This window comes from Ochotona curzoniae, unplaced genomic scaffold (genome assembly GCF_017591425.1).
Source record: "Ochotona curzoniae isolate NIBS_2020 unplaced genomic scaffold, NIBS_Ocur_1.0 contig_1071, whole genome shotgun sequence".
Lineage (NCBI taxonomy): Eukaryota > Metazoa > Chordata > Mammalia > Lagomorpha > Ochotonidae > Ochotona > Ochotona curzoniae.
Genome location: NW_024464939.1, coordinates 3,678,858 through 3,702,774, shown reverse-complemented (window position 1 = coordinate 3,702,774; position 23,917 = coordinate 3,678,858). Strand labels below are relative to the sequence as shown.

Genomic DNA, 23,917 nt, shown 5'->3' with positions numbered 1-23,917 from the left:
GGGTCCCTCTGCACCCATTTGGGAGAGGGAGGAGGCTTCTGGCTCCAGACTTCAGATTGGCTAAGTTCAGACTGTTATGGCCACCTGGGGAGTGAATCAGCAGACAGAAAATCTTTCTCTCTGTCTCTCCTTCTCTCTGTGTAAATATGACTTTTCAATAAAAATAAGTAAATCTTTTTTTTTTCTTTTTTAAAGAATGTCTGCATCCTATATAAAAATGTCTAGCTTTGAGCCCCAGTTCTGCTCCCAATTCCGGCAACTTGCTAATGAGCACCTCTGGGATCACCTGGCACCGCCTAAATGGCAGGCTGGTATTGAGTTCCTGGCTCCTAACTTTGGCCCACTCCTGAATAATGCAATCATCTGGGAAATTAAAGTCATCAACTAAACATCTCTGCCTTTCAGATAAGATAAACATTGCCAAAGAAAATTTAGTATTTTCATTTATTTTTTTAAAAAAGAAAAGAACTTTTTAAGAAACAAGATGTTAAAAACAAGTATACCTGAATTTAAATTCACCATTTCACAATACCTTATCACTTTGCTCCAGTGAAAAGACATCAAGCAGGAACAAAGATATTGCTTGAAGAAACAGGAGATAGTGGCTGTATTCCCACATCATCATAAATGTGTAAGTGGAGGCACTCATCAACAAATAGCAAAACCTCTAGGGAAAACAAGAAACTAAGTATCAGTAGTTTTATTACTAAAAAATCTGAAAGACCGCTGTTATTTATCACAGTTGCAGGTCTGCTAATGACTCAACTGTTTTTAACCACATAATTATTAAATCCTTAAACAGTATTATCTCAAATAGATACTTTAAAGAAAAAGCACCATTGTCCTTTGATGGAAAACTTCAGGGAAATAAAGGAGAAAAATGTAATAAAATCTTCTTTCATCTAAATTGTGATTGTAGATTTGTCTGGTGAGCTTCTACAATTTTGGAAATAACTCCTTTATGACCTGAAAGTAAGCAGGTGTTTCCTGTATTCTAGGAGCACGTGCCTCAGCCTCCTCCAGCCCAGGTCTCTGCTCCTTTCACCATGTGCCTGTATCTCTCCTCAGAGCTTGGAAACTCACAATTGTTTTCCTCTCCTCAAACACAAGGTGTTCACTGACTGTATGAAATACGCCTGGCCAAATCAACTTTGTCCTTCTACATGTCATCTAGGAAAACAGTCAAGGATGGCCTTGGGACCCTGCATCACGTGAGAAACCCAGAATAAGCTCCTGGCTCCTGGCTTCAGATTGGCTCAGCACTGGCCACTGTGGCCATATGGTGAGTGAACCAGTGCATGGAACATCTATCTCCTTCTTGCTGTAAATCTGCCTTTCCAATAAAAATAAATAAACCTTAAAATAAAAACAAAGACATGTGCCACTACTGAAAGGAAGAAAGAATAGTATGTTTTTCACAAAAACTTCAAAAAGAAACTGAAAGCTTTCTTTTTCCCAGACAACCAAGTTTAACTGAAGCTTTTCTTTGGTCCCTGTGGTCTCTTTCAAGGCAGGAATTCCAAACCAAAGATAGGCAAACTGTCAAAGCAATATCCCTTTCAGGCAATTTCAGTGAAAAATGGCTGCCTTTATAGTTACCCTTATTTTAAACATTTCAGATCAGTATTCTGAGACAGTTACTAGGCTTAATTCAAACAATAAAGTAGGAATATTAATTCTCTGAGCTGGCAAGTCTCCTGAGATTCTCTCTAAGCTACCTCAGGTCAGTCATGGAAAACACAGTTGAAGGCAAAGAAGTTAACATTGTTGCCATCTGTTGTCACTCTTCACACATTTTTTTTTTAAGAATAATTGATTTGTGGGCCCCGGCATGGTGGCCTAGCCAGTAAAGTCCTCCCCTTGAACGCACCCGGATCCCATTTGGGCGCCGATCCTGGTCCCGGCTGCTCCACTTCCCCTCCAGCTCCCTGCTTGTGGCCTGGGAAAGCAGTCAAGGACAGTCCAAAGCCTTGGGATCCTGCACCCGTGTGGGAGACCTAGAAGAGGTTCCTGGCTCCTGGCTCTGGATCGGACAGCACTGGCCATTGTGCTTGCTTGGGGAGTGAATCATCAGACAAAACATCTTCCTCTCTGTCTCTCCTTCTCTCTGTATATCTGACTTTGTAGTGAAAATAAATAAATCTTAAAAAAAGAAGAAGAATTGGTTTGTTTTTATTGGAAAAGCAGATTTACAGAGATAAAGAGAGGCAAACAAAGATTTTCTATCCTCTGGTTTACTCCCCAAGTGGCCACAACAGCCAGAGCTGAGCTGATTTGAAGCCAGTTGCCTAGAGAGTCTTTCGGGTCTCTTGTTTCTTTAGCAATGTTCCAGAAATAAGAATAATAATAGGGCCCTTTGCGATAGCATAGTGGTTAAGGTCCTCGCCTTACATGCCCAGGATCCCATATGGGCGCCGGTTCTAATACCAGCAGCCCCGCTTCCCATCCAGCTCCCTGCCTGTGGCCTGGGAAGGCAGTCAAGGACAGCCCAAAGCCTTGGGACCCTGCACCCGCATAGCAGACCTGGAGGAAGCTCCAGGCTCCTAGCTTCAGATTGGATCAGCTCCAGTCGTTGTGGCGACTTGGGGAGTGAACCATTGGACAGAAGACTTTCCTCTTTGTCTCTCCTCCTCTCTGTATATCTGACTTTGCAGTAAAAAAATAAATAAATCTTTAAAAAAAATAGAAGAGTAACAAAGTAATGGTGGAACAGATTAACTTTGAAAATGGCATATCTTCACTTATCTGTCAAGTAACTGCATCTAAATATTGTGTCTCTTTTCTCCTAAAAATCATTCAATGTCTGACTCATATCAATTGTTGGCTCACTGGTTACTTCACAATATCTTATTGCATTAGAGTCAGATTGCTTATGATCTACATCAAAGAATGTAAAACCTAATATACTTGTAAGGCCCTATGCTATTCGGAAACGAGGAGGGAGAGCAGAGAAATCTTACATCACCCTAGAAGATGTGAGGAAGACAGAAGTATAACCTATCAGGATCATAACTGGTAACTCATACATAACAGACTCCAGTCAGCATTAGACAATAGCAAAACTACAAAGGCATATGGGGGGAATCAGGAGTGATCCTGACAACCTCTTAACAGGAGGTCATATGCATAGAGCAGGGGGGACCCCAGAGTGGAGCAGGCAGACAGGAGGAGGCTTGTATCCCAACCCTGAAGACTCCCAGATCCTCACCAAGGACTATCAGAACGAGCACCGAGGACTACATCCCAACTGCCAAGGAGACCACGGGGAAATGGAGTGCCTTTGGCGGCCGAGAACTCTGAGGTCACCCACCCCCATTTGGATCCACCACATGGGATGGAAGAAGCCCAAATCCTGCCTCGCAGGATCCAAGGTCATCAGAACAACAACCAGGAGCACTGAGCAGTCCACAGAAACAGAAGAACAGTAAACTTCCTTCGTAACTAGGGAGAGGAGCTTTCTCTGGTCTTTGCCTGGTTCCAACTTTGGGTCCCCACCCTCACTGGCAATGACCATCAGGATCGCTCCGGAAACCCCTCAAAATAAACAAACAAACAAACAAAAACTAGAATAGACAGAGAACAGCAAGGAAAGCTTAGAAACAGACAGGAAACAGGCAGTGGGGATGCACTTTAACTCACTGGGTGGGACACAAAGACTAGTTACTCCTCACTAGGGTATTGAGGATTTCTCTGCACACCCCTCCTAAAACTGTTCACCTAAACTGCTGACATGTCTTGTTAGAGTTATGGAGTTAGACTACCCGTAAAACAGCCAGGTTCAGCAAAATCATGCTTCAACGCTATAGACTGCTAAATACTAAAATTAAAATAGACATGAGACAGCTGAATAGTAATCTATAGCCATTTTAAGGTGTATAGAAACCAGTTATATATAAATTAATAATTGAAATGTCAATGTAGAAGTCACAGGTTGTGGTTCAGAACTTGCATTCGTTTTTTTTTCTCTCCTTTAACATACTGGTTACTCAATACCATGTCAACTAATTCCACAATGTTATAAAATGTTACTGATATAATGTCAGGGCTTTTAATTGATCGGGATGATACTCTGCCAGCTCTACCTTCAGACCAGAGATGAACTTATCTGGACAATAAGACGCTGGACTTTATACTTGGTAGATACTTGCAATGAAAGAATCTCAACTGAATTTGAACTGTGGTAATGCAACAAGGTGGAGGAATCCACCATGTGGGGGAGGTTTGGGGAGGGATGGGGGAATCCCAGTGCCTATAAAACTGTGTCACATAATGCAATTAATCAATAAAAAAATCATTTAATGTCTACAGAGAGAGTAAACCATTTGATAACAAAAAAAATGATATCTTTTTTATGTAGTAACCAAATTTCAATGAATGTAACTTTCAATAGGTCTAGGTTTAAAATTATGTACCACACTTGCAGTAAATCAGAATTAACTATGATGGGTGAACAGACAGGTATCTTACCTCTGCATACGTATTTAAGTTGCTTTTTAAATAGCCTGTAAGTGCAGCGACTTGGCATGCAAAATAGGGTAGTGCCCAGTTTTCTCTTAAAGGAATGGAGTATTCAATTCTTGTTGTATCTACCCTAAAATAAGTCACAGATGAACATTAAAAGCAAGACATTACATTGGTGTAACACTATACTTTCCAAAGCACTTTTACAAACAGCTGATTGTTCTCTATAACAACTGTGTGACAGAGATACAGGCAGATTTAACACTATCTATGAGAGAGCATCATGGAACAAATTAACAGCATCCCACCGACCCAGAAGATGTAGTGCTGCTCAGTGCTGCGGTTGAACACGTGGCCCTCAGTGACAACCTGAAAAAGCTACACCTGCTTACAGCCCTGTGCTGCCATACAGCTTGCTGTCTAAAGCAGCCTTGATATCACAGCCCATCTTCCTTCTTCTAACCAAAGGGAACCTCTCAGAGGAATACTATCAGGCATACAGCACTGGCAGCCCAGCTTATCCAAAGCTTTACCCTCCTTTACAAAAGGAACATGAAGCTCAGAGATGTGATAAAACTTAATCAAGGTCATATGGCTAGTACGTGGTGGTGTAACTGGGATTATGATACATTTCTTCCAGTACGTAGAGTTTACTAATCTGATTGTCAGAGAGTATGTTATCCAGAATGAACATTACCCTAGACTTTTACATGATACATTGAGAGTGTTCTGAAAATGCCCAGAATTACAAATGTAGAAATGCCTCTGTCAGCTCTTCCTAAGTTTCTGCTTCATTAGATCTCAGCAGGAGCACGTTGTCTCCTAACACCACAACAAAACTAACTCACCTAAAATCATTACATGCAACTATTTTCCATTCACAAATAATTTTGTTCAGTCCACAGCCATGTGACACACTAATGCACACAGTTACACTAGTGAATTATATTTCCAGCTATACTTAACATGAACAACAGAAAACAGTAACACATGCTGTGTGACTCCCATTTTATAAAATTCTAGAAAATGCAAATGTACATATAGTGAGAGAAAGCTGGATCACTGGTTCCCTGAGCACAACAGTATTAAGTGCGTATGGGTGAGAGCAAAGAACGAATTAGAAAGGACAAAAGGAAATTTCTGGGGGATGATGGCAATGTTTATTACATCAGTTGTGTTAAAGATCTCCTATGTCCAAACATGTAAATTAGGGAAATAGTATACAATAATGTTCAGTTCATTTTATGTCAATTACACTTCAATAAAGCTATTAAAAAGCACTAGATATTCACACACACACATGTTGTTCATAGAAGGCATGTGGAGTATTTTTGCATTTATACATTTACAAAAACACGACCACATGTGAGAATTAAATGAAATAAAAATTGTCAACAATTTAGCAGTGCCTAGAATCAAATAAACACTCAATAATGATATTAATCTTTTGTAATTCTGTAATGAATGATTTTTACAAAACATACAGAGACATATTTCCCACCTACATGGATTAGTAAAGAACACTTAACAAGGATGGTGTTACAGTACAGCAAAGGCTGCCTCCCAGCTAAGTGCCAGTTCATGTCCTGGCTGCTCCTCTTGTGACCCAGTTCCCTGTTAATGACCCTGAGAAAGCAGTGGAAGACAGTTCCATGTTTGGCATCTATGTGGGATAGGCAGACAGAAACCCTAGCACTAGCTACTTTTGGGTCTCCGACGCAGTGCAGGATCCCAAGGCTTTGGACCATCCTCGACTGCTTTTTCAGGCCACAAGCAGGGAGCTGGATGGGAAGTGGAGCTTCCAGGATTAGAACTGGCGCCAATATGGGATTCCAGTGTGTTCAAGGTGAGAGCTTTAGCTGCTATGCTATTGGGCTGGGAAAACATTCGAGGACAGCCCAAAACCTTGGGACCCTGCACAAACACGGGAGACTCAGAAGAAGCTCCTGGCTCTGGGCTTCAGATTGGCTCAGCTCTGGCTGTTGAGGCCATTTAGGGAGTGAATCATCAGAAGGAATATCTTTCCCTCTGTCTCTCCTCCTCTCTGTATATCTGACTTTCCAAATAAATAAATATTTTTTAAAAAGTCAACTCTCAAAAAAAAAAAACCCAATGAAATTAATATGTCATAATGAAGGTGAGGAGGAAGGACTCTACCAACAAGTCCGAGAGCCTGATGCTAACATGTTGATCCTTGTAATTCCTGTCAATAGAGTTACCCGCTACTCACAGATCAATGTAGCAAAATCTGTGTCAAATACAAGTTGGGTATTTGGAAGAGTGGCAATGAATCTGTGCTCTGTGCATTCCAGGATAGATTGAGTAGGATCTCTCTAGGCCATTTCCACCACCTACAGGGGACAACCTGGATGAGCATCCAGCAACCCTTATAGACAGCCATGAGATCAGCAAAGGCTCTGAATTCAATTTTGCATTTTCATTTTAATAACATATGAGACTAGTCATGGCAGTTCAGTGAGTCAGGGTGCAGCTTCAGGTGCCAGAGCTCTAGCTACATCACTGCCAACCCAACTTTCTGCTAATGTATCCTGGGAGGCAGCAATGACAGCCAAGTACTTGAAACCCTGTCATCCATGTGGGAGAACTGGAGTTTCAAGCTCCTGGCTTTGGTCTGGCCGACCTCTGGCTTTTGTAATCATCTGGGGAGTGAATAATTAGATTCAATAGTCACTCTGACTTTGAAGTAGTTTAAAATAAATATTCTATTTCACTGGTAGGAGTATTACTATTATTACTATTATTTTAAAGATTTATTTATTTTTATTGCAACGTCAGATATACAGAGAGGAGAGAGAGAGGAATATCTTCTGTCCAATGGTTAACTCTCCAGTGGCCACAACAGCCCATGCTGTGCCGATCCAAAGCTAGGAGCCAGGAGCCTTCTCCTACTCTTCCATGCAAGTGCAGGGTCCCAAGGCTTTGGGCCATCCTCAACTGCTTTCCCAGGCCACAAGCAGGGAGCTAAATGGGAAGCAGGGCTGCAAGAACACAAATCGGCACCCATTTGGAATCCTGGTGTATGCAGGCGAGGACTTGAGCCACAGGCTAGCATGTAGACCCCACTATTATTATTCTTTAAAAGACTTACTTATGTGAAGGCAGAGTTTCAGAGAGTAACAGAAGGAGGGAGGGAAGATAGAGAAAGACAAAGATCCCACTGATTCACTTCCAGACCTAAAGTTCTTTCTAAAGATACAACTTCCGTATTACAGAAACAGGACATAAGAGTAACTGTTATGGCCCAACGCAATATTCTAGTGGCTAGATCCTCCCCTTGCATGTGCCTGGATCCCATAAGGACATCAGTTCCTATCCAGTTGCTCCACTTCCCATCCAGCTCCCTGCTTGTGGTTTGGGAAAGAAGCAGAAGAAGGCCCAAGGCCTTGGGACTCTACCCACATGTGGGAGAACAGAAGAAGCTTCTGACTGCAGATCACTCAGCTCTGCCTGTTGTGGCCACCTGGGGAGCAAACCTGCAGATGCAAAGATCTTTCTCTTTCCTTTCTCTGTAAATTTGCTTTTCCAATAAAAATAAATAAATCTTACCAAAAATCAAAAACAAAAAACAAACAAACAAAAAACCTGGAGGAGACCGGACAAAAACAGGTACCAACATGGGATGATGGCACCTGAAGGTGGAAGGTTAGCCTGTTGAGCCACAATGTCGGCCTCTGGCTGCTCCACTTTCAACACAGCTCCCTGCTAATGCACCTGGGAAAGTGACAGAAGAGTGTCAAAGAGTCCGGCGGAGTGGCCTAGTGGCTAAAGTCCCTGCCTTGGGCATGCCAGGACCCCATATGGGCACCAGTTCCAATCCCAGTAGCTCTACTTCCCATCCAGCTCCCTGCTTGTGGCCTGGGAAAGCAGTTGAGGATGGTCCAAAGCCTTGGGACCCTGCACCCACGTGGAAGACCCAGAAGTAGCTCCTGGCTCCTGGCTTCAGATTGGCCCAGCACGGGCCTTTGCGGTCACTTGGGGAGTGAATCATAAGACAGAAGATCTTCCTCTCTGTCTCTCCTTCTCTCTGTATATCTGACTTTGCAATAAAAATAAATAAATCTTAAAAAAAAAAAGAGGGTCAAACTATGTGGACCACTACATAAAAGTGGGGACCTAAAATAAACTCTTGGCTGCAGACTTTGGATTGGCCTGGTCCTTCCTTTTCTTTTTCTTTAAGAGGACTTGAATCTTGGATGTATTGACTATTTTTTTTCTTTTAGGTTTATTTTATTTTATTGCAAAGTCATATATACAGAGAGAAGAAAAGACAGAGAGGAAGATCTTTTGTCCGATGATTCACTCTCCAAGTGGTCACAATGGCTGCAGCTGAGTCAATCCAAAGCCAGCAGCCCGGAGCTTGTTCCAGGTTTCCCATGTGGGTGCAGGGTCCCAAAGCTTTGGGCCGTTCTCAACTGCTTTCCCAGACTACAAGAGAGCTGGATGGGAAGCAAGGTGGGCAGGATCACAACCGGGGCCCATATGGGATCCTGGCGTGTGCAAGGACTTTAGCTGTTAGGCTACTGTGCCAGGCACGCTATCATGGCCATTTCAGGAGTGAAATAGCAGATGGACAATCTCTGTGTGTCTCATTTGATCTACCTGCATTTCAGATAAATAAACAAACTTCTAAAACAAAACAAGGTAAGTTGTTGAGACAGGACATCCAGCTCTGTGGTTCAGATGGCCATGTAGCTAACCTGGAGCTGATTTCCCGGCTTGGTTCCTGAATCCAGCCTCCTGCCAACACAGTCCCTGTGATGCAGCAGCACAGCTCAGGGAACTGCGTTCCTGCCACCCCTGTGGGAGACTCAAATTGTAACTACTCATGAGTAGTCAGGGCCACTAACACCATTGGAAAAGTGAGGAGATACACAGGATCTCCCTTTTGTGACATGTCACAATCGCTCTATTTCAAAGAAGCTCTACACCCATTTTTAAAATACCTATTTATTGGGCCTGGCACAGTGGTGCACTGGTTAAGGTCCTCGCCTTGCACGCCCAGGATCCCATATGGGCGCTGGTTCTATCCCGGCAGCCCTGCTTCCCTTCCAGCTCCCTGCCTGTGGCCTGGGAAAGCAGTCGAGGACGGCCCAAGGCTTTGGGACCCTGCACCCCTGTGGGAGACCCAGAAGAGATTCCTGGCTTCGGATCGGCATAGTATCGGCCGTTGCGCTCACTTGGGGAGTGAATCATCGGACAGAGGATCTTCTTCTCTGTCTCTCCTCTCTGTGTATCCGCCTTTCCAATAAAAATAAAGTAAATCTTTAAAAAAAATATACCTACTTATTTATGAAGGCTGGCATAGTGGTACAACAACCTAATCTTCTGTCCTATGAGTTGGCATCTCATATGGAAACCAGTTCATATCCTAGTTCCTCTACTTCCAATCCCGTTCTCTGCTTGTGGCCTGGAAAGCAGTGGAGGATGGCCCAAGTCCTCAGGACCCTGCACTCATGTGAGAGACCCAAAGAAAACTCCTGCTCCCAGCTTTGGATCAGCTCATCTCTGGTCATTGTGCCATTTCAGGAGGAAACCAGCTGATGAAAGACCTTCCTTTTCTGTCTCTACTTCTCTCTCTGTATAATCTGCCTCTCAAACAGAAATAAATCTTTACAATACAATTATTTTTCTAAAAGTCAAAAGTACAGCCTGCAGTTGAGTTAAGCCAGCCTGCAGCACTCCACTCCATACCGGTGCCAGCTCAAGTCTCAGCTATTCCACTTTCACCCCAGGACCAAGCTAACACCTGGGAAAGCAACAGAGAACACCCAGAGCAAGCCGACCCTTGATTTTGGCCTATCGTGGCTCAGGTCATGATGGCTACTGGGCCATCTTTTATTTTTCTTTTTAAAAAGATTCATTTACTTGGAAGCCAGAGTTACAGAGAGAGCAAGAGACAGACAGAGAGAGAGATCTTCCACCTGCTGCTTCATTCCTCAGATGGTTGCATAGCCAGAGTTGGGCCAGCCTGAATCCAGGAGCCAGGAAGTTCATCCAAATCTCCCTTGTGTATGGCAAGGGCCATCTTTCACTGCTTTCCCTAAGCCATCAGCAGGAAGTTGGATAGTAAGTGGCATAGCCGGGACAAGAACATATGGGATGCTGGTGTCATAAGTGGAAGCTTTACCTACTGTGCCACAATGTCAGCTTATGCCTTTTTTTTTTTTGCAATTTTAAAATATATATATATATATATATATATATCTGAAAGAAACACTGGGGTGGGGTGGGGGAGAGAAGGAGTCTTCCATATGCTGCCTGAGTTGAGCCAAGCAATAGCCAATAACTCAAACCAGATCTCCCACATGAGTGGTAAAATCGCTCAAACCATCATCTACTGCTTCTCAGGGTGAGCATTAGAAGACAGAATTGGAAATGGAGCCAGAACTTGAACCCAAGCACCTAGGACTTGAACCCAAGCAGAGTCTCAACTACTATACCAACTCTAGCACTCCCATTCTCCTTTTTTCTTGCTATTAAAAAACATGAAGCTATTCTGATCACTAAAGGGGATGGGTTAACTCAAAGCATGTGGTTATATATTGGCAGAGTCATTATCTACAGTAGTTAGCAGTGATATATCTTAGGTCTTCAAGAAATTGTATCAGGGCCCAGTGCCGTGGCCTAGCAGCTAAAGTCCTGGCTTTGAACATGCCGCGATCCCATACGGGCGCCGGTTGGGTGCCGGTTCTAACACCGGAGGCCCTGCTTCCCATTTGGCTCACTGCTTGTGGCCTGGGAAAGCAGTTGAGGATGGCCCAAAGCCTTGGGACCCTGCACCCACGTGGAAGACCCAGAAGTAGCTCCTGGCTTCAGATCAGCACAGCACAGGCTGTTGCGGTCACTTGGGGAGTGAAACATCAGACGGAAAATATTTCTGTCTCTCCACCTCTCTATATATATCTGACTTTGCAATAAAAATAAATAAATCTTTAAAAAAAATGCATCACAAATTTTTTAATGTTTTTGTTTTTGAGAGGTACAGAGAAAGATGAACACACACGTGTGCCCATGCATATGCATGCATTTACACACACACACAAACAGATCTTCCACCCTCTGGATTACTCTCTAAATGTTTGTGCTGGCTGAGAATGGGATGGGTCAACATGAGAATCTAGGTACTCAATACAGGCCCTATACATGGGTGGCAGGAATCAAATCCCTCAAGCTGTTGCCAGTGTCCCCCAGGCACACATTAGCAGGAAGCTGCCCTCAGAAGCCAGAGCAAGGCATTGATGTCAGGTATTGCCATGGGACACAAGGATATCTACCAGCATCTTAATCACTGGGCTGAACACTGATTAAAAATTGATGATTAAAATCTGATTATTAAAAACTGACGATTAAAAAAGAAAGAAACAATACATCTATGGAAACCAATGCCACCAAGTCTGAAAATGTTTTTCAACTATTGTATGACAAAGGTGGTGGCTTCAGACAACACAAAGGTCACTGGGACTGCCTTCTCTGCTCAGTTTGTCTAAGCTAAACCAGGGGTCTGGTGTTCCTTACACCCTCACCCACTGCTGATGTTATCTACTTCCTCACTGCTTCAAGCAGGCCACAGTGCAACAAATCCTTCTCAGGCTTTACCTCTCGGTGCCTTCCCCTTCTGCAGCAGCTGTGGAAGCTGTCTGCAGGAACACTGATTGTTAGTGAAGGTCGCATGTGCCGTACAACATGATACAATCACAAGTAAGATACCTTACCAAGTTCATAGACTAGGGAGAATGGTGGGAATTCATCAGATTAGGGGGAATTTTCAAAACTGCCACAGCCAAAAATGTACAAAACGTAAGAGACCTTTCTTACCTATTAATAATGAACCATGCAACAGTAAGCATTCCTGCTAGCCATGTTCCACTCATAAGCCAACTTGTAACAAATAAAGCAGTAACATAAATTCCTTGCAATCCAAAGACAATGCCAATATAAAAATACACAGGTTCAATAATCTCCTACATGAAAAAAAGGAACAGATAAGCACATATTACACAACTTGAAAATGCATAAATACATGAGAAGACAAATATTAAGATCAAAAGAAAAATACATACATTGCTACCAGTTGCTTGATATAAAACGCTGGCAATAAGTTCTGGATATAGAGACATTTGTTGCACTGCATTTATAGTTTTCAGGGACACAGTTTTGTTATTGTGTGTCAATTCATAAACACCTGAAAACAGAAAAGTTTTTCTCCAGATTATTTATTCTGTTGTCATAACATGTAATTCATTGATTATTAAATATTTAGCATCACAATCAAGGAAACTTCAAAATGTAACTTTCATTTTTCCATTTTTTATGAAGGACAAATAAAGAGAAATAACTAATTCTGAGGTAAATCAACTAATATAGAAGAAAAACGATTTATTTTAGAAAAATATTGGTATTAAAAATGCACATTGGAGACAAGAATTCAGTGTAGCAGCCACCACGGCCATGTTTCCTATCAGAAGACCTGGAGACAACACCTGGCTCCAGTTCTAGTTCCTGTTCACGCAGCCTCTGTAAGGCAGGGTGCATACCTCACACAGTGGAGTTCCAGGCCCCCATGTGGTACTCTGCACATGTGTGTCCAGCTCCTGAATTCAGTCTCAGCCCAGTCCTGACTGTGGCAGGTATTAATAAAATGAACCATAAGACTGGGGCTCTTCCTAAATATCTGTCTCTCAAATTCAGGAGAAAAATGTAAAACAAAAACTGTACATATCATACCTCTTTCAAATGAAGGTGCCTTTAGCATATCTTTATAATATGAGTAATAAATGGCACTGTCACCTTGAAAAGTGATTTCCCGCTCAAGTTCCTAAAAGAAATGAAAAGATTATTTAAATGCCAGTCCCTCAAAATTTCACCTGCAATCTTCCTTTTTCCCTCCACATTTTCTAAATTAGCACATTTTTGTCTCTTTATTCACACTACTAATGACTAGTGTCTAGTGTCCACATTAATGAGGAAGTCAGTCTTTTTAAGAATTTTAATAACTATTTTAAAGAAATACTTAAGCTTTCAGAAATATAGGAACTTAAAATGTAAACAAAAAGAATGTCCTAAAGATAGTGAGATTACCAAGGCAAGTAATAACAAATGGTAGCTTAAGGTTTTAGAAGTACACAATAGTAAAACTGGCAAGTCCAAGGTCGGGCCCGGCTCCATGCTCAGAGCCCTGATTTCAGCCATCACGAACATGTGATAAGCTGTTGGGGCCTGCTGAGCTCCAGAGGCTGCTCACTTCCAGGTGAGTACACTGAGTGGAAAACTGGAGAACAGGGTGGGCCCAGGCTCCACCACTGCCAACATTAGGATCGAGAGGGGATGATGTTGGGATCGGGAGGTAGAACTTCTAGCAGCCTGTTGGCTGCTTGCATGTCCAACTCCATGCTCAGAGCCCTGAATGCAGCCGGTGGTGAGCTCTGGGTTTTGGAGCTATGAATTGCTGCCTAGGTATCTCCATGTTGGGCCCACTGTGCTTCTGGGTTGTGAATCAATCCTGCAGACTCCCAACAACAGAGTAAAATTTCCTTTGAAGGTAAGCGAGGGTACTGAGACGTGGTAGTTTGGAAGAGGGGGACCACATGATCCTTATGGGTCAGAATGATAAATCACCCTCCTTTGTGTGTAGAACTTGTTATCACCGAACAATGCTAACCACCGTACACCAGTCCATGCAAATGGTAAGGCTGGGGGCTTGTCTAGCAGGACAAGATCATAGTACCTGACAAAATGATGGATCAGCAGACGGGTTACATTAGGCAGGGCCATGACATTAACCAGTAAACGAGAGAACCATTTCTGGAGGTAGATTCTGTGGAGGACATGTGGGCCAAACCCTGTGGGAATGATAGTCCCATGGGTTAGCTCAAGAGTTGGGGTGGTGATGCACTAAGCTGGGTATGACCATGGAACCTGCCATCACTCACAGGTAAAGGAACCAACAGTCTGGGCAGGTCAAGGCAGCAGAACCCGAATTCCCATCTTAAACAGGGTGTGGGAGCCCAGCATGGTGGCCTAGCGGCTAAAGGCCTCACCTTGAATGCACCGGGATCCCATATCGGCACCGGTTCTAATCCTGGCAGTTCCACTTCCCATCCAGCTCCCTGCTTGTGTCCTGGGAAAGCAGTAGAGGACGGCCCAAAGCTTTGGGAACCTGCCCCCGTGTGGGATACTCGAAACAAGTCCTGGATCCTGGTTTTGGATCGGCATAGCATCGGCCCGTTGCGCTCACTTGGGGATTGAATCATCGGACAGAAGATCTTCCTCTCTGTCTCTCCTCCTCTCTGCATATCTGACTTTCCAATAAATAAATAAATCTTAAAAAAAAAGAAAGGGTGTGGGATGGGCCAGACTGCAATGTTCACCAGCTCATACAAGGTCAATTGGAATGCTAGACTATGCTGGACACTGGCCTAACACCCAATGGAGTATATGAGATCTGGGTCAGGGAATGGGTCAAACGGAGGAACTATGGAAACTCCCATGGTGGGTCATAGCTCCCACTGGTGAACACATGGTCCAGGCCAGGGGGTCAGACAAGCTTGGTAAAGTAGCTCCAATGGCTGGCTAATGTATGGGTTGGTAATGCAAGAGGGTGGATCAGGCAGGGCCGAGCAAACCTTAGCTCACAAGCAAAAACAGAAATCAGGATGGAGCACAAGTCATGCCAAGCTAAGCTCTTACACCTACAGGTCTGTATGATCCAGGGATGCTAGGCCACATTATCTAAGGCAAAGGCCAATACAGGTAAGTGAGGGGTTATGCCAAGCTGGGTCAGAGAAACCACTGGCATGCACGCAATCAATAGCTGGGAACAAGCACAGTTGGGGGGGACTAAGAGGACACCCTCGTTCGGTTGGGGTTCCCACCGAGGAGCAAGGGGCTGGAGTGGGGAGGACTGCATTCTGGTCTGCACATGGCTGCAGTCTCCATTGGCACAAGTGTGGACTGGGACTGGATGCTCTGAGCCGGGCTAGACTCCAGCACCACCTGGTGCTCTGGAGGACCAGGATAGATGTAGGATGGACTAGGCTAGGACTCTGTCCCTACTGAGCCATGTGTGAGCCGTTTTTGGGTATGGACGAGCCTTGGCTGGGCTAAAATATCCAACAGTAAGAACCAGAATGGGTTGAAGGCAAGTCAGAAAAAGCCACTGTCCCTGCCAGGACAGGAAGTAGACTGAGTAGGGCTGGCCCATGGGCCTACCTGGCATTGGGAGAGGTTCTGATGGAGGAACTTGGGCTACTCCTCTGTCAGGACACAGTCCACACAGGTGAGCCAAGAATCACAATAATGAACATCCCAGACAGGCCAGGGAAAGGTACCCACCAGCATACATTTGGCACAGGTCAGGGGCAGACCAGGCTGAACCAGTTCACATCAGCCACTGATGATCCCAGCGCCACAACAGTGTGGGTCAGGCCAGGTTCGGTCGCAACACATATCAGTACACAGTATGGCTAGGACAGGATACACACTGTGCTGGGCTAGGTTATAACCCTCACCAGCTGGAACTGGGGGTGGGCCGGGCCGGGCCAGGCTACAGAACCCACTAACAAATGCCAAGGTTAGGCGAGCCATGCCAGACTAGGCAGTAACGCTAGTAGGAACCAGGGAGGGAGGGGGTAAAACTGGTAGGGGGAATGTGGAGGGCCCCCAGCTGGAACACCTCACCCAATGAAGAGCATGAGTTGGGATGGGGGCAAACTAGACCAAGCAGGGCTACAACACCTGTGGGCCTCATGTGAGCCAGAACAGGGAAGAGCCAGGCTTGGTTGACTCTTCCTAATAGTGCAAGCATAAATCAGTGGGTGAGGGTTGGTTGGGCTTTGCCGCAGCATCAGATAGCAGATGCTGGCACCAGTGGCTAATCTCTCAAGTTAAACTCCAGAACCACCTGGAGAGTGCATGATCCGGGAGTGGGAGTGGACCCATTAGGAAAACAGTGGGAACCTCCCTCTTGGGTTGCCACTCTGACTGGAGAGCATGAAAACCAGGACTGGGGCACGGGTAGCTGGACAGAATGACACCCACCAACATGTGTGTGGGCTGGATAGTGGAGCTAGATAGTGGGCTGAACCAGGCTTCAATGCCCATTAACACATAGGAGAGCTGAATGGGATGTGGGACAGACTGGACCAGTCTGCTGTACATACTGGCAAGCACAGGAACAAGGGTAGGGGGCAGGTCTGGTGAAGGTTATTGCAGGTCGCTCCGACTAGGTTGTGGCTCCCACTGGTTTATGTGAGGGCCGAGTGTGTGCTGGGCAGAATCAGGCTGAATCAGGCTGGACTGCAACACCTATTGGTTTGTGTGGAAGACAAGGCTGGAAACAGAACTGACCCAGCAATTGCAACCACCAGCATATGCATAAGCTGATTGGGGCGATGGACTGTGTTGGACCCGGTACTGGCATGCACACACAGAATCAGGTCTGGGATCACCTCAGACAAAGTTTCTTTGGCAATCTCCCCAATCGAACTGCCGGACTCAGAACCCCAACCATGAAGAGAAGTGCAGGTTCTATGGTCTGCCATGGAGTGCAAGTGCCAGAGCCGAGCGTCCTCAGAGGCTCAAACGGAGCAGTGGAGACCATAACCAGGTTCACATGGAGGATATGGCAGTCCATCGGAACTTGGAAAGGACACTTGGTACCACAACAGAGGACAGAACAAATCAATGAACTACCCCAGCCATAGGTTGGCAGTGAAAATCCGGGCAAATGTGGACTATGTCAATCAGTGGATTCTGCAGCAATTTAATCATGCTTGTAATGGTGAGAGTGGCTGCAATTCATAACTGTTCAACTATCAAAACCACTTGAGCAAGACCCTCAGAGCATGCCCCACATCATGGACCCTGGATGGGTGGGAAGCTGGATGGGGCTTCTCCCTTTATCTCCCCTTTTACCCCAGAAACAGAAAAAATGTGGAAATAATAGTCTTACCCACTTTCCTGTAGCCCTTGACCCTTTGTGTCCTAATTAACTATGTAAAATTTTTTATAAAGTATACAATAAAAAGGTAAAATAAGAGGAATGCAGTATTTCCTCTTAATATTCCACATTTCTTTCTGTTCAGAACCCCAAGTTCTACTTTTCAAGAGCTGCCCACACTTGCTCAGTGCTTTTCAAGTGAACTTCCAAAACTAAAGCAAGTCTTAAAGACCCTAGGATTAGGCTATGCAAAACCAGGAATGCATTAGTCAAAACATTAAGAAGCTTGTACTTTCCATGCCAAATCAAACATTCATGGATCTATCATCTTTCAAGCCAAAAGTTAATTTGTTTTCATGCATATTATCAACAAATACAAAAAGAAAGGCATCATGCATGAGTGGGAACACCTAGATGGTAGACTGTGTAAGGTCTCTGAAACCATTTGGTCTGGTCCTCTCAAGGCAATTGTGAACAATGTCACAGATATCCCAATGGCCCTCAGCACTCCTGCATGAAGTCTGAACTAGTCAGACACCAATAGGTGTCATCCGAAAGAGCACTGCAGTTAAAATTCTGAGAAAGGCTGGATTAAACTAAGTTAGATGAGTTTTGTTGTTTTATTCCAAGACGTCTAAGAGATTTTTCTTTAAAGACTGATTTATTTTATTTGAAAGGAAGAGTTACACACAGAGAGATAGAAATGGATCTTCCATTTCCTGGTTCACTCCCCAAATGGACACAACTGGGGCTGGACCAGAATGAAACTAGGAGCCAGGAGCTAAGGACTTCATCTGGGTTTCCCATGTGAGCGTAGGGGTCCAAGCACTGGGGCCAGCTGCTGCTGCTTTCCCAGGAACATTAGTAGGAAGCTGAACTGAAAATGGAGCAGCTGGCATCAAAGCAGCACCAATATGGATGCCAACGACGCAGGTGACAGCATGACCAACTACACCATGGTGCCAGCCCCAACTTTTTGGAGTTTTACTGCATACTGTACACTGTAAATCTACAAGAGAAAATTCTGTTCAGATCTACTTAGCCAATAAACTCTTTATAACCCCATTTAAAGCTTGCTATGGTTTCAATGTTTCTGTTTGGAAATGGGGTCTTTGAGAGGTGATTAGTGCTATTATAAACATGAGTGAAAGGTTATTTTTCATAAACTCTCCAAATACATCTATCATGCTAGGGGCTTCTGACTCATCCCAGGTTTCCCACGTTGGTGTCAGGGACTCAGCTACTGGAAGCATTACCTGCTGATATACACTTTCGTAAAAAGATTATGTATTTGAAATGCAGAAACAGCAGCCAGTATTATGGCACAACAGGTAAAGCCACTGGCTACAACACCAGTATCCCACATGGGCACCAGTTGAAGTCCTAGCTGTTCCACTTCCAATCCAGCGCCCTGCTAGTGCAGCCGGAACAGCAGTTACAGATGGACTGGGGCCATGTAACCCTGTAAAAAACCCAGAAGAAACTCCTGGCTCATGGCTGCAGTTTGGCCCAGTCTTGGATACAGATGGAAAATCTTTTTGTCTCTCTCTCTATATATAACTCCGCCCCTCAGAAAAATAAAAAATAAATCTTTTATTTTTAAAAAATAGAAAGACATAAATCTTAATTTAAAAAAAAAGCAGAAAAAGAATAATTTAGCTGTTTAGAGGCCTGGATTCCACATCAGAGCGGCTGCCTTTAGATTAACTACTGCTGCATGACCTTGGAGGCAGCAGTATCGGCTCCCACCATTGGGCTCCTGCTGGTCATGTGGAGACCTGTATCCAACTCCCAACTCCAGCTTCGCTCGGACAATAAACATGATGTGGGCAGGGTAACATTATCTTTGAAAAACAATTTTTAAATGAGATATCTGACTTTCCTATAAAAAAGTAAATCTTTAAAAAGGTGATAATAAATAAATCTTTTTTAAAACAAACATTTTAATGCTAGAATTTATACAAAACTTTTAAATTGTCAGCTATCAATCTATTAAAAGTATAACTAAATTAGATATAACATTTCATTGTCATCAGAAGATTATGATTGATAAATGAAAACATTGTCACAGCTTGTAATCTGTAAAATATCCTGCTAAAGATTTTAACATTAATAATGTCACTATGGTCTCAAAAAAGAACACAGTATTGTTGCCAATAAAAAAGCACTTGTTACCTTTCTGTATATTTTAACCTTCCAGAAAAACAGCACCCAAATTATCAAATACTGAAACAACTTCAATGTACTCAAAAGTTTTCTTACCTGCCTGTTGGAAAACCAAAATTTCCTTTCATGGTATGCTGATAAGTAGAGCGCATACATCATGCCACTAGTGATTGCTGCCAGACAGCCAATGAATATCTTTGCAAAGCGCTGAAATAACACATCTGAAAAAGCATATGAAAGGTTACCCAAAGGTAATAGGTACTCTTCATACGATGTGATGAAAACTGCCTTCTAACGCTGGTATTCCTACCAAAAATTCATAACCTCAGCTTAGTCATGATGAGGAAAATATCAGATAAAGTCCCATAGAGAACATTCTGCAATACAAATACTTCCATGGAATCCAGATGACTTAAAACAAGGCACATTTGAAAAAATGTCACAGCTAACAGGGGCCTAAGGAGACATGACAATGAAATGTAACAGTGGCCAGATGGGATTCTGGAACAGAAAAAAACACCAGGTGAAAATTAAGAAGATTCCATATAGATACCAGTTCTAACCCCGCTTCCTATCTAGCTCCCTGCTTGTGGTCTGGAAAAGTAGTTGAGGGCAGCCCAAGGCCTTGGAACCCTGCACCTGCATGGGAGACTCAGAAGAAGCTCCTGGATCCTGGCTTTGGATCAGCTCAGTTCTTGCTATTGCAGCCACCTAGAGAGTGAATCAGTGGATGGAGGATCATTCTCTCTGTCTCTTCCCTCTGCAAATCTGACTTTCCAATAAAAAATAAATCTTTATTTACAAAAAACAAGAAAGAAAAGTAGGGAAATCTGGAGCTGACATGATGGCTCAATTTGTTAATTTTCCTTTTGCAAGCACCAGGATCTCATATGGATATCATCTTATGTCCCGGCTGCTCTATTTCTCATCTAGCACCCTGCCTGTGGCTTGGGACAGCAGTGGAGGATGATCAGAAACGTTGGGATCCTGCACCTGCATGGGAGACCAGAAGAAAGCTCCTGGCTCTGGCTTGGCTTAGCCATTGCAGCTATTTGGGGAGTGAACCAGCAGATCAAAGATCTTTCTGTCTTTCCTTCTCTCCATAAATCAATGTTTCCAATAAAAATAAATAATCTTAAAAATAAAGAAGAAGAAGAAAAAGAAATAAAAAGAAACGCTGTCTTGCATCACGTCAGGGTGATCACAGCACCCACAGGTATCCACAAGATCTAGGGCTGGTAATGGGTTTGGTAGAGTATCTTAGGAAACTCCTCTGCTAGGTCACAGTTCCTGCTGGTGAGCACAAGAGCTGAGGCTGGGACAGGTTAGGCCCGGCTGGGCTGCAGAAACTGTCAGCATATATGTGGGCCAGGTCTAGGGGCAGGTTGGAATAAGCAAGTCCACAGCACACACTGGCAAGAGTGAGAGCCAGAACAGGGTGTGGGATAAGCCAGGTTGGGTCACATCACCCACCAATTCACATAAGGGCCAGGCTGCAGCACCAACAAACGCCGATACCAACTCAGGCTGGGCTGCAACACCCGCTGGCATGCACAAGACCCAGGCTTGGGAGTGGGCCTGGAAGAGGAATTTCAGGGACTCTCCTGCTAGGTCACTGCTTCCACTGGTTAAATGTGAGAGATAGGACTGGGGACAGGCTGAGTCAAGAAGGAATACCTGACCTCCTGGCATGCATAAGAGCCAAAATGGGTGTGGGCTGGCTGGACTAGGTCACAGCACCCACTGGCAAGTCCCAGGACTGGGTGTAATGCATGACAGGATGGACCACAGTACTACCTGGAAAACACAAAATCCAGGGCTTAGAGTGGCCTGGTAGGAGAACTATGGGCACTCCCTGAAAGGCTGCAGCTTTCACTGGTGAGTACAAGAGCCACAGACAGGGGGCAGGCCAGGCTGGGAAAGGTGATAGCACCCATCGGCTCAGATATGGCCTGGGTCTTGAGGGCAGATCAGGCCAAGCTAAGCCTAAGTACCCATGAGTATGCACAAGGGCCACAAGCAATTTAGGATGGGCCAGAGTAGGTCACAGCACATGCCAGCTTGAGCAAAATCTGGGGCTGGGGTGAGCCTGGTAAGGGCTATTGGGAGTCACCCGAGTAGGCCACAAAACCTGTTGTGCATGAGGGCCAGGCCTGTGGTGAGTTGAGCTGGGCTAAACAACAGCATCCGTTGGTTAGTGTGAGAGATGGGGTATGGGACAACAGAACTGACCAGGCAGCTGAATCCAAGGGAAGTCTGCCAGCTAAACCAAAATTTACCCCGCACTGGCTAGCCCACACAAGAGTCAAGTCTGAGGTCTCACCAGACAAGATTTCTTAGGGGACTGTGCAACTAGATTGCTGGACTCAAACCCTGGCCACAGGGAAAATCCCTACATATATGGTCTGATCTTGGAGTGCATATATCAGGACTGAGCCTCCTCAGTTGCTGATACCTACGCAGTGGACAGCATGCCGAGATGCACCTGAAGGACATGACAGCCAGCTCCCGTAGGCCAGCAGGGGATGTCAAACGACTCATTAGAGGATAGGAAGTTGGTTGGATAAATCTCGTGGCCAAGCTTTGAAACAAGTGTCTAAGTCTGTGGACACACTAAGGTGGACTTGTTCAGCTAACATAAAATAAATCTTTAAAAAAAATCCAGAATGATATCAGAAATAAGAGACTGTCCTCCCTGGTGTATGTGTGTAATGAGTACTCTACCTGAAGGGATGGTGTAAATATTCATTTCCAAACAGAATGTGAGACTGCATTACTATTCCCACCTATTTTTCTCTTTCCCCACAGAAACATACATTTTTACCCACTCCTCTACTGTGATGTCCAATACTTCCCTGTGATCAGTACCTCACTGTACAAAACTGTGTCTCACTGGACACATTACCATCTGCTTGGGACAACAGCAGGTGAGCTAAGTGACAATGTTCCTGTTTAGCAGAAACTTTAAGAGACTTTGTCTGATTCTGTCTGCTGCCCTGCTCTTCTCAGTTTCAAAAAAACCAGGACCCAAATAGGGGATACTCTCTCACAAATGACACACGAAGCTACATCAGCCAACCTACCCCCACAACAAATAACATCAACCAGAAACAAGTGTCTTATAAGCTGTGTGGTTTAGGGGTTGCTCCACAGAAAACCGAATAAAAGCCAAGTAGGTTCTTAACCTCAAAATACACTGATATATTCGAAATATTAAAATATACTTTCTAACAACCGTCTCATGGTAGTGTGAAGACTTACATCTTGGAGCTCTCTCAGGACTTGGAGGGTCGTTAACTTTGTCTTCTTTGGCAGGATCCTTAGTTCCTGAAGACTTTGGCTTTTTTCTGTGGCGCAGTTCCACAGTTGATCCTTAAAACATTTGAGACATTTGAAATCTGTGTTCCCACACTGTTCTAATATGAACTGATTTCTATTTCATTGAAAATCAGAGTAAAATGTCCTAGTAACAAAGACAGCTTTTCCAATTACTTTAGCAGAGTTTATAACACTTTATTAAAACAAAGGCAAGGTAGGATGTACCCTATCTATGCTTTGAAACTCCTATTGATAAGCCAGCAAGCTCTTCTGCTGAGATAAAATGATTTTCAAAGTAATCCCAGATAACCCAAATTTCAGAATGAATGTGCAACAAGATGCTACATAGCTTATAACTTCAGTTACCCAACAATATGAAATCCATCACTCACAGAGTTAAAAAATATTTTAGAGAAAGCAAAGTATAACACACTGTTCATCAAGCTGTATTTCAATTTAAAAAATTACTGAAACCTGCACTGTGGCACAGTAGGTAAAACCACTGCCTGCACCACAAGCATCCCATACAGATGCTAGTGGGAGTCCCGGCTGCTCTACTTCCAATCCAGCTTCCTGTTAATGCGCCTGGGAAAGCAGTAGAGGATGGTCTAAGTGCTTAGACTTCCATACCCACATGGGAGACCTGGAAGAATCTCCTGGCTTCAACCTGGCCAAGCTACAGTTACTAGGGCCATTTGAGGAATGAACCAGCAGACACAGCATCTTCGTCTCTCCCCCTTCTCTTTGTGACTGATCTCTCAAACAAATAAATGAGAGGGAGGGAGAGAGGGAGAGAGATTCCATCCACTGATTCATGCCTTAAATGGCCACAACAGCCAGAGCTGGGATAGGCTAAAGCCAGAGAGTCAAGAATTGTATTTGGGTCTCCCATGCGAATGGTGGCAGCTTAGGCACATTGGTCACCTTCTGCTACTTTCCTAGGCACAACAGCAGGGAGTTGCACCAGGGGACCTAAAACTGACACCCCAGTGTAGGATGCTGGTGTTGCATACC

The 23,917-nt window shown here is 44.2% G+C and overlaps 1 protein-coding gene across 1 annotated transcript in view; it reads right to left on the bottom strand.

Annotated features, from left to right (window-relative positions):
• Positions 1-23,917, bottom strand: part of DPY19L4 (dpy-19 like 4) — a 62,388-nt gene that overhangs the window by 32,225 nt on the left and 6,246 nt on the right. The window contains exons 2-8 of the mRNA XM_040993439.1: positions 22,847-22,957; positions 19,682-19,806; positions 13,207-13,297; positions 12,543-12,664; positions 12,298-12,443; positions 4,468-4,591; positions 533-667 (exon numbers count right to left, since the gene is read on the bottom strand). Of these exons, the coding sequence (XP_040849373.1) occupies positions 533-667; positions 4,468-4,591; positions 12,298-12,443; positions 12,543-12,664; positions 13,207-13,297; positions 19,682-19,806; positions 22,847-22,957 (854 nt within the window). The remainder of the gene's footprint in view (positions 1-532; positions 668-4,467; positions 4,592-12,297; positions 12,444-12,542; positions 12,665-13,206; positions 13,298-19,681; positions 19,807-22,846; positions 22,958-23,917) is intronic.